The sequence below is a fragment of the Sardina pilchardus genome, chromosome 6 (genome assembly GCF_963854185.1).
Source record: "Sardina pilchardus chromosome 6, fSarPil1.1, whole genome shotgun sequence".
Classification (NCBI taxonomy): Eukaryota; Metazoa; Chordata; class Actinopteri; order Clupeiformes; family Clupeidae; genus Sardina; species Sardina pilchardus.
In genome coordinates, this window is record NC_084999.1 from 20,723,171 (window position 1) to 20,737,012 (window position 13,842).

The following is a 13,842-nucleotide window of genomic DNA, read 5'->3' on the forward strand; positions in this document are numbered from 1 at the left end:
CTGACTCACCTCTCTGTATGCCACGGCAACTATTCTATGTTCACGTGTGGGCTAATAGAAGCATATAGAAGCATACAAGTCAGGCAGACATTTTTAGAGGATATAACTTAGCATTAAGCATGCAACAGTATTGCTCTTAATTCCATTTTTAAACAACTTGAAACTCACGGAGGATTAAGGGGTCCAGCTGCCTAGAACCACTAATGGTGTCTTGTGCCGTTACACGTCCAAATGCCTCATGAACTTCATAATGGTCGGTTGTTTTCAAAACACTTGTAGCAAGTTTGCGAGATTTTGCGCCGTTTGCAAAATCTTTTTGGCAAAGGGTGCTTGGTTGAGCTGGAGACTCCGATCCACCAGGGTAAGGACGCTTCCTAAAGGGAAGTCTTGAAGGTGATGCGTCCTGTGATTTGGCAGCAATCGTGTCCTCCGCAACCGACTCGGGCTTTACGCGAACCTGGACAAAAGCAGAGTCCGAGTTATTGGTACACTGAGTCTTCTCCGGACTTGTGCAGTCTTTAAGATGTGGCTTCTTTTGATGTGACAGTACTTGATGGTCAGGGACAGAGGTAGTGGTCCGCGATCCATTAATACAGTCTTGCTGGTTTGCCGGTAACTCCGCTTTCACTTCAGCACTGTCACTGAGGCGACCTGTGTCACTCGCTGTGTTGTCAACATTGCTTGCACGTCCTCTGGTCGAGGTCCGTAGATCCAGAGGTGCCGCTGATAAAGTCTGTTGGCAACTCATTGTCATGATTTGGGGCATGTAGACAGTTCGTATCCTAAGATGACACTGATATCCCGCGTTCGTCCGCCTCAGCTCCTTTGCGCCAGTGGAAAATAAGGTCCAGGTAACAACCAGGTGAGGGAATTATCTGTAAACTCCATCTGCATGAGAGGGGATGGTAAAACTGCATGTCAATCATTTAAACACACTGGCAATTCTGACAATCCCGAGTAATCAATAAGTCAATCAAATGCTACATGTTAATAATAGCCAGATCATAGGCTACTTGTGAAATGATAACATCCTTCCAAGACAGAATAGTCTACTATGGAGCGCACCTACCTCAAATGTCATCCTGAAACAATGAATCAGTTTTAAAAGCAGCACGTGCATAAAGGTTGCGAACTCTATCAGCAGAATGAAAACTGCACGGTCATTTTCATTTCTGACACTTTCCAAAGACAGCCTGAGTGACGTTAGGTGCAAGAGGAGGCGCAGGGAAGTCAACCACCTCGTACACTCATCGTACGGTCAAATGAAAACCAAGAAGTCAGTTGATGAAGTAGCCAACCCCCCTCCCTCCTCCTTACCCCATTAACGTCAAACTAAAAAAACGATTCTGGTTAAGGGCATTCCCGTTCGTAAATCAAGTGCAACGTTGAAACTGATGGTTAAACATTCGCGGGCAAAATAATGCAATATCGTTTGAATTGTCATTTCATCGTTTGCGATAAAACTGCCCTAATCGATGTGTTCTAAAACAAGAGAGGGACATACCTAAAGCAACATGTGGTCTTTTACTGTAACCTATAATAGACCTCGGCATTTGTTGTGAATGGGCTATTTCAGCTGAATGTGTTTGACGGTCTCCAGTCTATTTTGGTCGGCTATAGCCATTTTCCAATCCGGAAGCGCGCGCCGCGCGCCCAACCACACAACTGCAAGCAGTCCGGTTTAGTCACGTCCTGCTCGTATGGGGTTTTCATGTTATCCTCAAACAATTTTATTGGCTATTGCAAGTTGTTACATGCCCCTTGAGCCAGACCATTACTGATAACGTTTGGTTTTGCTTTCCGTATCTAGGCTACTTTGCTCTAACCACCTCTTATGCATGCTTGTTTCACGAAGAAGGCGGGGATCTCTCTGAGCATTGTTGTTTGTCAGACTGTGTCCTTAAGCTGCATTCATTAGAACTACTCATAAGGCTACAACGCTAATTTAAAGTTAAAAAAAGATAATGCATTAAATTTTTATTATAAATTATTCCCATGTAAATGTGATGTTTCTGCAAATTGCAACACCTCTCATTTTGAACATGTTTTTCTTGTGGGGGCCTCCTGTGAGGGCCCGTTGGCCCTTGAGGAGATTTGACTTAAGATAATACAGTCAGCGACCCTATACGATATCAAGCCCGTGCCCTTTTTTTGTCACTTTCAGCAATCATCTCATGGCCGCTAGCTGCTCTTTACTGTAAAACAAAACAAAACAAAACAAAAAACGGTATCTGATGGCAGCCCAAACCCTTCTTAGAGTGTCTCTGCTAAGCTGCCTCTCTTGTGTGTTTTGTTTGGTCCTTGGTTAAAATATAATTAAGGCTACGTTGTTTTGGTTAGAATTATCTGCTAATACATTTAAATAAGCATGAACACAAATAACCACGACTTCCGGCACAGTCGTTGGTTGGATTTTTAACAGCCAGTTCCAGCAAAGGTTGGTAAACCAGAAGGTGTTTCAGCTCTTTCAAGTATTACTTAAGGAGTAGGATAGGCTACCTTACCGTGCGATCCAATTCTCCGTTGGATTGTAATTTAGATTACTTGTCCATTCAATTACTTGTACACATTGCAATGCCTCAGAGGATTATGTTGTACGTGGAATATCATGTTGTTAAAAGTGGCTGAAATGTTACTCACTTTTCCCCAATTGCTAGAAGCAGTAGAAAAGTACGACATACTGTGGCAAAATACTGACCCTGCACACTTACAATAAGGAATTTTACTACTTTCCAGATATCTGATATCTGTCACAGTCCTACATCCAGCCCCCACAAATGACCAGATAAACAATTTGAAGACAATGTTGAATATTGAAATATCAAAAAATTATTATTGTGTGTTTGCAACAGCATGTCGTTTAAAAGTAGCCCTTTCATCAAATCACTCCGATCACAGATGTTAGAAAGCAGGCCTGCTTCTCTGCTCATCATCTACAACCCCCTTAGTCTTTGTGGAGGAGTCTTGTTACCTGGGCCAGTTTGGGACTTTCCTCCCAATCATAAGTGAATGGAACGGGCAACAGAAAGTGAGGGTGTGAGTTTAAAGTCCCTAAAATACAGCACTCTTGTACATAACTGGCAGTTAGTAACACAGGATCTTTCTTTATTGCATGTCAGCTGTTATTGAACATGACCAGTGAAGGTACAGTATAAGACCCAGACGTGTGGCTAGTTAGTGGGGAAGTCCACAGAAGGTTTGGTTTAATTATTTTGTGTGAATTGGTGACTCCTGTTGGTTTGACGACCATACTGCACTAGTATTTATCTGAAATTCTACTCTAAAAGCAAAGTATTGCCTCATGTCATTATTATAATTGTTGATATGACGTTCACTCTAGTTCCGGCTACCATTCAATAAATAATAGCACATCAGCACAGCACATAGTGGCGTAGTCATAAAATAATAGTAGACAAAGCAGAATGATATTGGCTGGGTTTCCCAGATTCGTTAAGAGGCTCTTACAGTAAGTGCTAAGAACTTCTTAGGAGCACTCTAAGAACGTTCTAAGAACGCTCCAAAGAAGTTCTTAGCGCTTAAGAGCTTCTTAACGAATCTGGGAAACCCGGTCATTGTCATTTCCCCGCTTTCTGCCATTCAGAATGACAACATGTTTCATCTAATTTCTGCAATTCATATTTCTCTTTTTCCAGTCCAAGCACTAATCAGTGCTTTCCATTTGGTTTGCCTTGATAAGCAGGGCACAGACATCACATTTAATGTCATATAACTCACATCAATGATATTATTTTTTGTCCTCATTTGTGCACATCATCTACGTCTTTAACCCTCAAAAGGGGCTTTGTGAAGAATTATGTAAGAATTGAATACACCAAAGGTACTCTTACATTGAATTGAACATCACTGAGGTGCTATTGACATATTACAAGAAAGAAGGCCTGCCTGGCTTGTTTACATTCAAACATTGTAGTGGCTATCAGGGCAACAGTGATTTTTTTACATTACATCAAAATGGCTATTTCATCACTTGCTATTTCTAAGTCATTCATAAATGATTCAAGGCAAACAAATATTTATTGAAAATCTGAAATTATATATCTATACTGGCTAATACAGCCAAATAAGGGCAACTCTAGAAAACAGCTAACTACATCAGTAAGAGGCAACTGGCTAAGTGCCCATGTGGACCCTGGCTCAAGTCCGCCCGGGTCATTTCCCGATCCCACCCCATCTCTCTCTCCCACTCATTTCCTGCCGATCTCTTATTGTCCTATCAAAATAAAGACAAAAAGCCTTCTAAAATATACAGAAGAAATGGTAGCGTATTATTATGCACGTATAGAGGGGTGCTTTTCTGGTGGGTCAGGGGGAAGTGGGTGAAAAAAAGTCAAGGGTGTGTGTTTGGGGTGGGTCGGGGTTCTGGTATTGGGAGCACTGATGCTGACTTGTACACGGGTGGCTGAAATTGTTGGTACCCAAGCAATTTTTTGATTGTCTGGGTCGCAGGAGAGGAAGTTGTTAGGCTTCTCTGAGGGAGGGCTAGGGCTGGCATACTTGGAAAATGGTGGGGACTTGTGTTTTGGTGCTGCTTTGTTACATCTGACCCAGGGTGCCTTGAATCTGTGCAGGGCACAATGAAATCTCAAGAGTAGAAGATATCCAGAAGGGAGACTTAGGGTGCCTCTCATGTAAAGTTTATACGTCCTCCCTCGCTCCTCTGGCCTCGATCCTCACTGATCTACATAAAGAATGATGGGGCGGCAACAACGATAGCCTATCCCTTCGTCTATCTTTCTTTATGTAGATCAGTGAGGATCGAGGTCCGAGGAGCGAGGGAGGACGTATAAACTTTACATGAGAGGCACCCATAGCCCAGTCGCAGGAAGCTCAATCACAAGTCATAGGTCCTCTAACAGGATAGTTACCCAAAGCAGAGACTCTAATGGGAGACACAGCACTCTGCTCCATAGAAATGCATGGGATTAGTTTGTAACACCAATATGGTGGTTGTCTAGCCTGGGAGTACCCATACAAACCTTTGGCAAATTTAGGATTTGCTCTGCTTGTCCATCTCGCCAACAGACCATTGAATTCAATTTTCAATGTCCCTAAATGACAGGCACGTAAATATAGTTGCTAATCCGATTAAAAACTTCTGTTTAGGTCGGACTAACACAATCACTTGTTTTTTTTTTTTCGAGTGACATGTCAACATACTCATGTTCCCCCATGTGATTCCAGACCTGTTATTCACCCAATTCTGCTACACCCATTCTAGAAAATCTAAATAAGCGTTCCAAACTTTAGGATGACCCATAACATATGATTCCAGCCATACTCAAAAGCACTCTGCTATCTCAATGTATCAGAGTGAATGTACTGCTCAGTGGGAAGTTCGGCCACACACACACACACACACACACACACACACACACACACACACACACACACACACATTCACACACCCCATTTCAACTCTTTCTGGAAAGAGTTGAATAATATGCAGTCTGTGATTGGAACCATTCAAACCTGAAACACAAAATGACCCGTCGACAGATGTATAATTCTCATTCGGAGCTACAGACAGCTAATCCACTCATTTGAGGTATAGCGGCACCTAATGTAAACTGAAAAAGCAAACGTGAAGCATTGTAATCACAGATATCTTTGGCGGACATGCTCAAAACTGCACAAAATGTGAAGAACAGGATCATTATGACACTCCGTGCATGCCAAGTTTTGTGGAATTCCGTTCATGGGGGGTCATATCAGCTACACGAACACATACACACACATTCACGGCTTAGGCGTGGGTTGAGGTTAGGGTTAGAAAGTTAGGTTTAGGAAAGCACATACACATGCAGGCAAGCAGGCACACACAAACACACAGAGAGAGAGAGAGAGAGAGAGAGAGAGAGAGAGCGGTAAACACGTGCACACACACACACACACACACACACACACAGAAGTATGGAGAAGGACAGTGGTACCCAGACTTTTTCTTCAGAGGGCCAGCTCACTATGCTAAGAGAGAGACTCTCGGAGTATGTCAGTAACCGTATAGCTTATTGCTGTGAACAACAGTCTACCTTAGTTGGGGTCTGTTGATGGGGTCTGTTGTTGTCCCTGTCAAAGTTGCCATGATCATGGACACTTCAACAGGCACAAGATTTGTTTATTAATTATTTAATATATGATATCATAGGCTATTGCAATCTAATACCATTGTTACAGTAACTGTGTTCATTTTGTATTGCTATCATATCAATTGATATGTCATATCAATATAAAATGTGTAATATGGAATAGCTCAAGTTAAATAATACTAATAAAAGACTAAAAAGACTAGCATTCCTAAAAATATATTTTATTCAAACTGTGTGAACTAAAGTTCTCAAACTAGACAGTTTTATGAAATGCTGAAAAAAAAACATTGGAAATGACCACTCTGACTTTGAGAACTTTAATTCCATTTTCAATGGCAAACTTTAAACAGCACCAAAACAGCCACCAGTGGACACAAGTATTACATGTGTACTGTTAAGACTCGCCATAGAGAATGAAAATTACGATGCCAACTCCTGTGCAGGCCCGATGCTATCACGGACATGTTTTGGGGAGCCACCCAAAATGAGGTGGCGGGCCGTTGTTTGGGGACATGGGGAGATGGAGACAAATTGATAAGCGTAATTTATATTTGCAGAGAAAACGTGCAGGACTGGGCGGTGGTCATATTTTTTACATCTAGTTTGTTACCTCCGCCAAGGAGGTTATGTTTTCATCAGAGACCAGCGTTTGTTTGTCTGTCAGACTGTTTGTCTGTCTGTCTGTTAGTTAGCAAGATAACTAAAAAAGTAATGGATGGATGATGAAATCAGAAATGACCCAAGAAAGAAACGATTACATTTTGGGAATGATCTGTATCACCGTTGGGATGCGGATCCGTTTTTTCAGAGCCGTTTATATTTTTTGCTTAGCGGTGTAATGGCATGGTATGGCCACGTGGTGACGATCTGAATAGTTTAGGTTCAAATGTATGACAACCGAGAAAGAACAATACAGGCGGAGGTCTGCGCTCTCTGAGTGCTTTTCTAGTTTTTAAAGTAAACATCAGATGCTATGTTACTTTGCCAAAATATATGAACGATTTATATAGCTTTTAGTCAGGATTTTTTTTACATTTTGGAATATACAAGAGATCTGAATGTCACAGGAAGGGACAATAACCGGTGAATGGTGAACAAATTTGGAAAATGCTCTTTGACAAGAGTTGGCTGTTGTTGTGTGCGGCATACAGTAGCCTATATTGTTGCCGGCACTGTATATGTTGCCTGCAGAAAATGTTTAATGATATATATAAATGTGTGTCAGTCACACACACACACACACACACACACACACACACACACACACACACACACACACACACACACACAGGTAGTGGTAGGTGTGTGTCACACACCTACCACTACCTGTGTGTGTGTGTGTGTGTGTTTGTGTGTGTGTGTGTGTGTGTGTGTGTGTGTGTGTGTGTGTGTGTGACTGACACACATTTTATCTTTCATGTGAGGGTTACACATTAGTAAGTAATGCAAGTGGAGGAAAGGGTTCGGCTGAATCCGGAACAAATCAAGCCCTGCATGTCAACATATAAACACAGGTCTGAGAAGGAAATAAGATAAGTGCTGAAAACATTTCAGGGACTACACCCAAGTGCAATGACAGTGCAGTCCATATGGTGGCAGCAGCAAATAAATATGCTGCATGCACTCACTGTGTGTGAACTGATGGGGTCAATAGTCACTAGATGACCATTCACATTGTGTGTTGCTTTGTTGTATGCTGACATTATTTAAAGGTGTGCTTGAGCATTGAGTATATTAATTTCACATAAAATATTCAAAACCTCAAGCTACAACCTGCTTGTAGTTGGATACATCTCTCTCTCTCTTTCTTCTCTCTCTCTCTCTCTCTTTCTCTCTCTCTCTCTCTCTCTCTCTCTCTCTCACACACACACACACACACACACACACACATGCACACATACACTCACTCACTCTGCCTCTCTCCCTCCCTTCCTGTCTTCTTCTACAATGCAAACAAAACAAACCTGTTTGTCCGCCGGAAACCCATCAGAGCCACAGAGAGCAAAGGAGCTCCTGCCCTAGAGAGCCAGACTTCTACTCCATTCATCTGCTCACTATACGTTACAACAGAGCTCTCTCAGACATCAAACTTCTACCACAAGAGGAACACTTCTCATCACTACCGGCAAGACTTGAAAATCAGACAGACCAGAGGCAGTGAGCACTTGGAGGAGAGAGAGAAAGAGAGAGAGAGAGAGAGAGAGAGAGAGAGGACATGTAGTGCGTGAACACGAGCGTGTGAAATCGTGAGGGAGAAAGGGTGGAGCAACAGACCCTGCATGGGGGAAGGGTAGGAGGAGACTGGGCTGAGAGGGCTCAGGCAGTATCAGTTTCTCAGCCTCTCATTTGTTTCTGTCAAAACTTTTTTTTTTACAACAATTTGTAAGAAGTGTTTTGTTCGAGCTGTGGTGAGTAATACATAATGGGAAGAAAGGACAATTCCTCTGACTGATGTGCATTCATGCTAAAGGAGTTGAAGAAAACAATATTTCAGTTTGAATGAGTTGATTGACTAGAGCACAGGACCACACTGTTTTTAAGCTCTCTTTTCCCGTTGGCTTTAAGCCCATTATGTCTCTTGGCATCAGCATGCTGGTGTTTCCTCTTTCTCTCTTCCGACGATGAGTCATACCAGTGGATTATGAGTTGGATTACAAATGAGATTGGATTATGGGATGTCTTTATGCGGGAGCTATTATGCCGGTAAGAAGATCTTTTTTTACCACATGGCAACATTGATGTGATGCCTGCTGATAACCACTGTAAACTGAGTGGTCCACATGACCGCTGAGTAATCAGGAAATAGACTGACAAAACATCTCAACCATCATGATATGCATATATAAGTCTAAAATCTAAATATAGAACTCTCCACATTTGTGATGCAGTAAATATTTATTTACATTTCAATGGAAAAAAAGCCAACATTTTTGTTTTTGACAACCATGTTTTTTTCGAAACCGACTACTCATAGGTCTTCCTTCCGTCACACCACATTAAGTGTAGACAAGCCCTTACAAGAGGGTTGGTACCCTCTATAATCAGGTCAATCACCTGTCTCTCTAAAGACCAATAAGGTAAATCCACAGTCATATTACATGCTCAGTGCTACAAGACACCTCAAGCATAGGAGGATAGGCGGGGTTATTTGGAGTCAACCAGTGGGACCAGAGACAAACTGTTAGTCCCCAGAACATGGCGACAGGAAGTGCTGGCCTGCTGTCCGGACGAGGACTGCGGCGCGAGGTCTCCGAGTCGACCCCGCCGCAGCCGCCCACCAGCTCGGAGCGCAAGCTGCTGGAGAAGGTCCTGAAGAGGCTGGACAAGCTCCACCGGCTGAGCGTGGACGCGCGCATGGCCCTGCGCAACAGCCCGCCCTACCTGCCCGACTTGGTGACCGAGACGGCCACACTGCTGACGGACATGTGGGCGCCCTACCGAGGCCCAGTGGTGGGAATCCCGAGGGCCGACGAAGGGGAGTACCTGCGGGTCCACGTTAAGCACCTGCTGTATAAGACGGACCGGGCTGTCCTGCTGTTCAAAGAGGGCCGCGAGAAGATGTTCGAGGAGACCTCCAGCTGCAGGTGAGATTGTGTTGGGTGGCAGTCAAGTTGTTTTTACTTGTGTGTGTGTGTGTGTGTGTGTGTGTGTGTGTGTGTGTGTGTGTGTGTGTGTGGGGACATGATTTGACATTGGGACTTGACTGGTGGATTAACCATGAATTTATTACAGAACCGTAACTGAGCCTGTGCATATGGGTCATTTACACAGGCCAACTCTGTGTAGCTGAAGATGAACCTGATGATTCATACTTCTAATCCCACGTGGCTTTTGAATTATTATTGAGTGTAGCCAAATGATGCCTCCCAAGACACTTAAACATTCTTGAATGAAACCCAGAAATGGTCTTGAGGGGTTAACATCCTAGATGTTAATGAACTTGCAATAGCGGATGAGGGTCATTTAAACAAAGCCAAAGCAAAGCTTGTAAAACCAAACGCATGCTAAATATAACTTCACCAATAAAAAATGCTCCCACAATCCCGCAAGATGTTTTATGTAGTCTAGGCTTACAAGTACCACAAATGTGTATGATTACTCACAACTATTTATTTAAACCATATTTAACTATTTTGAAAATGTACACATACTGTAGATGTTCACATAAATCATAAAATGTTCACATAGACACTGCAGCATTCTGTCAGACCACAACAAATACAGTAAAAATGATCTTTCTTCAAATAGGACGCACTAAGATCAATGCATAATTACTGAGGATCCTTTCCTCATTTATTCCTTTAACTGGAAATTATGGATTTTGACTGTTTTGCATGCCTTTGTGGATGTGGCTTGAACTAGCTTTGCATTCCATGCCACAGTAATTTTGTTACTGTCAATGCAAAGTCAACATGCAGTCATCTGTTTCCTAGGCCTACACCCATCTGTGTGTAAGAGCGTGAAGAGGAGACAGACATTTACATGACATAATTGTATTGTGTTCAGAATTCATAGCCAAAAAGCATACCTCTCAGTCATGACACATCAAAGCCATCACTCAGTGTCTGTTGTTCGTTCAATCAGAATTTTGCATTTCCTAAAAAACAGAATAGAACAACCAATAGTGGCATAAAGCAGGGACATAATCATGTTTTTAAAAATATTGTGAAGTCCTTTGGCACAGTATATCTGCACAGATTTAGCAAAAGTCTAAATTTATATCAATGTGGGGAAAATTCAATCAAGTTTTAATGAATGTATTCTATGGCTAATAGTAAAGTCAACACCCTAGCAGTAACATCAACACCTGAGAAAGGGCCCAGATTCAATACCATCGGTGGCTAAAAATCAAGGCCTAGATCCGATAGCGCTGGCCCCTAATAATCGGCCCTGCGTTGATATGTTGATGTGTCAATGTCCGATACCCAAAAGTGCTATCTAAATATTCACAGTGATGCAATCTCTTGACTCTCCACAAAAGACCTAAAACACCAATTATTAGATCTCACATGTTTGGGCCATGTTAACTACTAATAAGCTGAAATTAATTAGGATGTTGAATGTAAAACAACAGAGCTTTTCATTTTTCAGCACATCTGCATCAGAAATAGAGGGTTTTATGGAGACCTATTTGTTCAACAGAATAAAAAAAAACTGTTCAAACAGCATACTACTTGGACTGTAGCTACAATCATTTGTGTGGCCCGTACCAAATGTCTGAGAGCAGCCATTCCTTTATTCTGCGGCTGGATAAGTGATGAATACTAATTGCTCAGCGTGCTCAGTGGAAACAGGCTCTTTTGTGATGTTAATTGGGAGAAAGCCTGTTGTCTGCACACAGTATTGGGGCTCAGGTTCCATGGGCTAAAAAGACAGCGAGTCGGGGTGCCACTGCACTGTGATTTGAGCTTGCGCACATGTCACATATATGTGGTACCAGTACCCAGTGCCATGTTTTAAATTGTAGTTAAGCAAAGGGTTCAAACCTTTTTAATGGCCATCTGTGGAGTTCGGTAGCAAAATGGCATCCACGGGGTAATGCAACACAGTGAGAATGATGAAGTGTTTTCATGTTTGATCACTTATTTGCATTGGATGTGGTTAAATTTGGCATTTCTTAATGGTTGAGATACACCACGTAGTGTATTAAAGAATGTAAATAATTCTATTGAACAATTTTATTGACACTTTATCTGTACACAAATAGAGAAGATAGAGTTCTCTGCGCTTCTTCAAACGACAACAACCAGGGCAGGACAAGACAGTGTAGAGTAAAAGAACGATGGTCAAAGAACTCTGATGAAGATGTACTGTAACCTTACATCGAAACGTTAGTCACCATTATGCACCTTAATAAATAAGAAAAATATCATCTATATATAAATAGCATTTTTTACTCTACATAATCTGTACTGTTCCTCTATCTCATTGTAATTGCAAATCCATTACCAATTCATCGTTACCAATAATACCAATAGCGAAATCCTTTTACAGTATAACTTTCATACTTCTATACTGCTATAAAACCTGCAATAGCCTACATGTCGTTAATAGTGATAGACAATCAATCACAATGTAAATAGTAAATTCTAGAGTCAGTCTACAGCATGATGAATGTCTGGTCAAGGAAAGTGTAGAATTCAACTTTTCGAAGAATGCGTGTCTTTCTAATGTTGCGTAGCAGGACCAGCGAGTTCAACCTAAATGCCTATGTCTCTAGTTCTTATCGCCTTTGTGTTTACCTTCACAGAGAGAGGTATTTTACTGTGAGAAGATCTGTGAGCACTGCAGAAAGCAGACACAGCAGAAACACTGTCTCACAGTTACAAAATGACAGTTGGCAGAGTTTCATGATAATAAAAAAGGTTTCTTAACTCTCTCTCTCTCTCTCTCTCTCTCTCTCCATCTCTCGCATACAAACACACACACACACGTTTCGTGTCTCAGACAACAATGATAGGTAACCTTCTCTATTTCTCCTTTGGACTCCTCATGTTAGAATTAAAAGTTCTGAACACTTTTGAAATAATGCAGGTACTCAGTATGTCCTTCCTCCTCACTTTAACATGTACTGTAACTATTTTACATGATCTTCTTATGATACCTACTACTAAGGGCATACATCTATGAATCTTTCTATTTCTATCTACTGTATAGAGAAAATCTGTTTTATTATCAGGCATATTTGTGTGTTTATTGACTTTACTGTCAACATCCAAACCATGGTCTCATGTAGTGGACAGGAAGAGCAAAAAAAAACAGTTCATGATCAAGTGAAACCAGACCTTGAAAACAAGCATGCTAGCATGATCATCAGATACAAAAGTAAATGGAACGTTTGTGGCAAGAGGGCTACTGGCTCAAAACGACCTGTGTCGCTATGCCGCTAACACCACTGTATGCCATGTACAGTGGATGGAAAATTTTACCTGCAGCAGATAGAGGTCTGTGGTTAGCAAACACGTAACGGTGGTCAGTCGCTGAAAAATGATACTTGTGAATCTACAAATGATCGCAGAACAAACTTTTAAGCTACAATAATTAGTTCAGAGGGAAAGAGGAAAATGAAAATATGATGCCCTTTATATATACTGTAATGTAATTTCAGAGAGATTTATTTGTCACATATAAAGTCACTTTTATATACTGTATATTTACAGCGTCATACACATTAGGACAAGAGAATGTACAGTAACATGAAACAAGGCTAACTGTTGCAAAGATGAGAGGTATGGCCGTGCATACATTTAGTGGCCAGCACAGCTTTGCCCCTTGAAGCACAACTGTTGCTGAGGTGCTAACTAGTCCCAGGTCATTGGCTTGTTGACCTAGAGGTTTACACAGTAATACATATAAATTATATTAAATATGAATGGATACTATCCTGTTGTGTCCATATTACTATGCACCTCATCAAGTCCAGTCACATCCCAAGTGCATTGTCTTATGACATACATCCAAAGTTGCACTGTATTTCAATGTAGGCTACTTTTGGTTGGGTGCATATTAGTTGCAGCCATCTGAATACGTACTGTAGAGGGGCTGATTAAACTCTTTTTCTAGAATACCTGTCAGCATGTAGTGAGAGTCTAGAACAGCCAGACTCTTAGGTGGTCAGTCAATGGAAAGTACAGATGCACAACTACAAAGACTATGGAGAGGAAATGAAGAACAGTGACTTCCTGTTAACAGAGGCCAAAGAGCGGCAGTATCTCAGAGTGGTGTGTGTGTGTGT

General features: G+C 41.7%; 2 protein-coding genes across 6 annotated transcripts in view; one reads left to right on the forward strand and one right to left on the reverse strand.

Annotated features, from left to right (window-relative positions):
* Positions 1–766, reverse strand: part of bcl3 (BCL3 transcription coactivator) — a 21,040-nt gene extending 20,274 nt beyond the window's left edge. Inside the window, exon 1 of the mRNA XM_062538974.1 lies at positions 169–766. Coding sequence (XP_062394958.1) covers positions 169–766 — 598 coding nt within the window. The remainder of the gene's footprint in view (positions 1–168) is intronic.
* The window catches only part of cblc (Cbl proto-oncogene C, E3 ubiquitin protein ligase), a 23,368-nt gene continuing 10,291 nt past the window's right edge, over positions 766–13,842 (forward strand). For 4 of the 5 annotated variants that reach the window (XR_009939674.1, XM_062538975.1, XM_062538978.1 and 1 more), the window contains exons 1-2: positions 766–862; positions 8,098–9,691. Coding sequence is in view for 4 of the 5 variants with exons in the window: in XM_062538975.1 (XP_062394959.1) it covers positions 9,303–9,691 (389 nt within the window). In the remaining variant the exon portion in view is untranslated. Of the gene's footprint in view, positions 863–6,915; positions 7,191–8,097; positions 9,692–13,842 lie in introns of those variants that run through there. The other variant, XM_062538976.1, reaches the window with a different exon arrangement.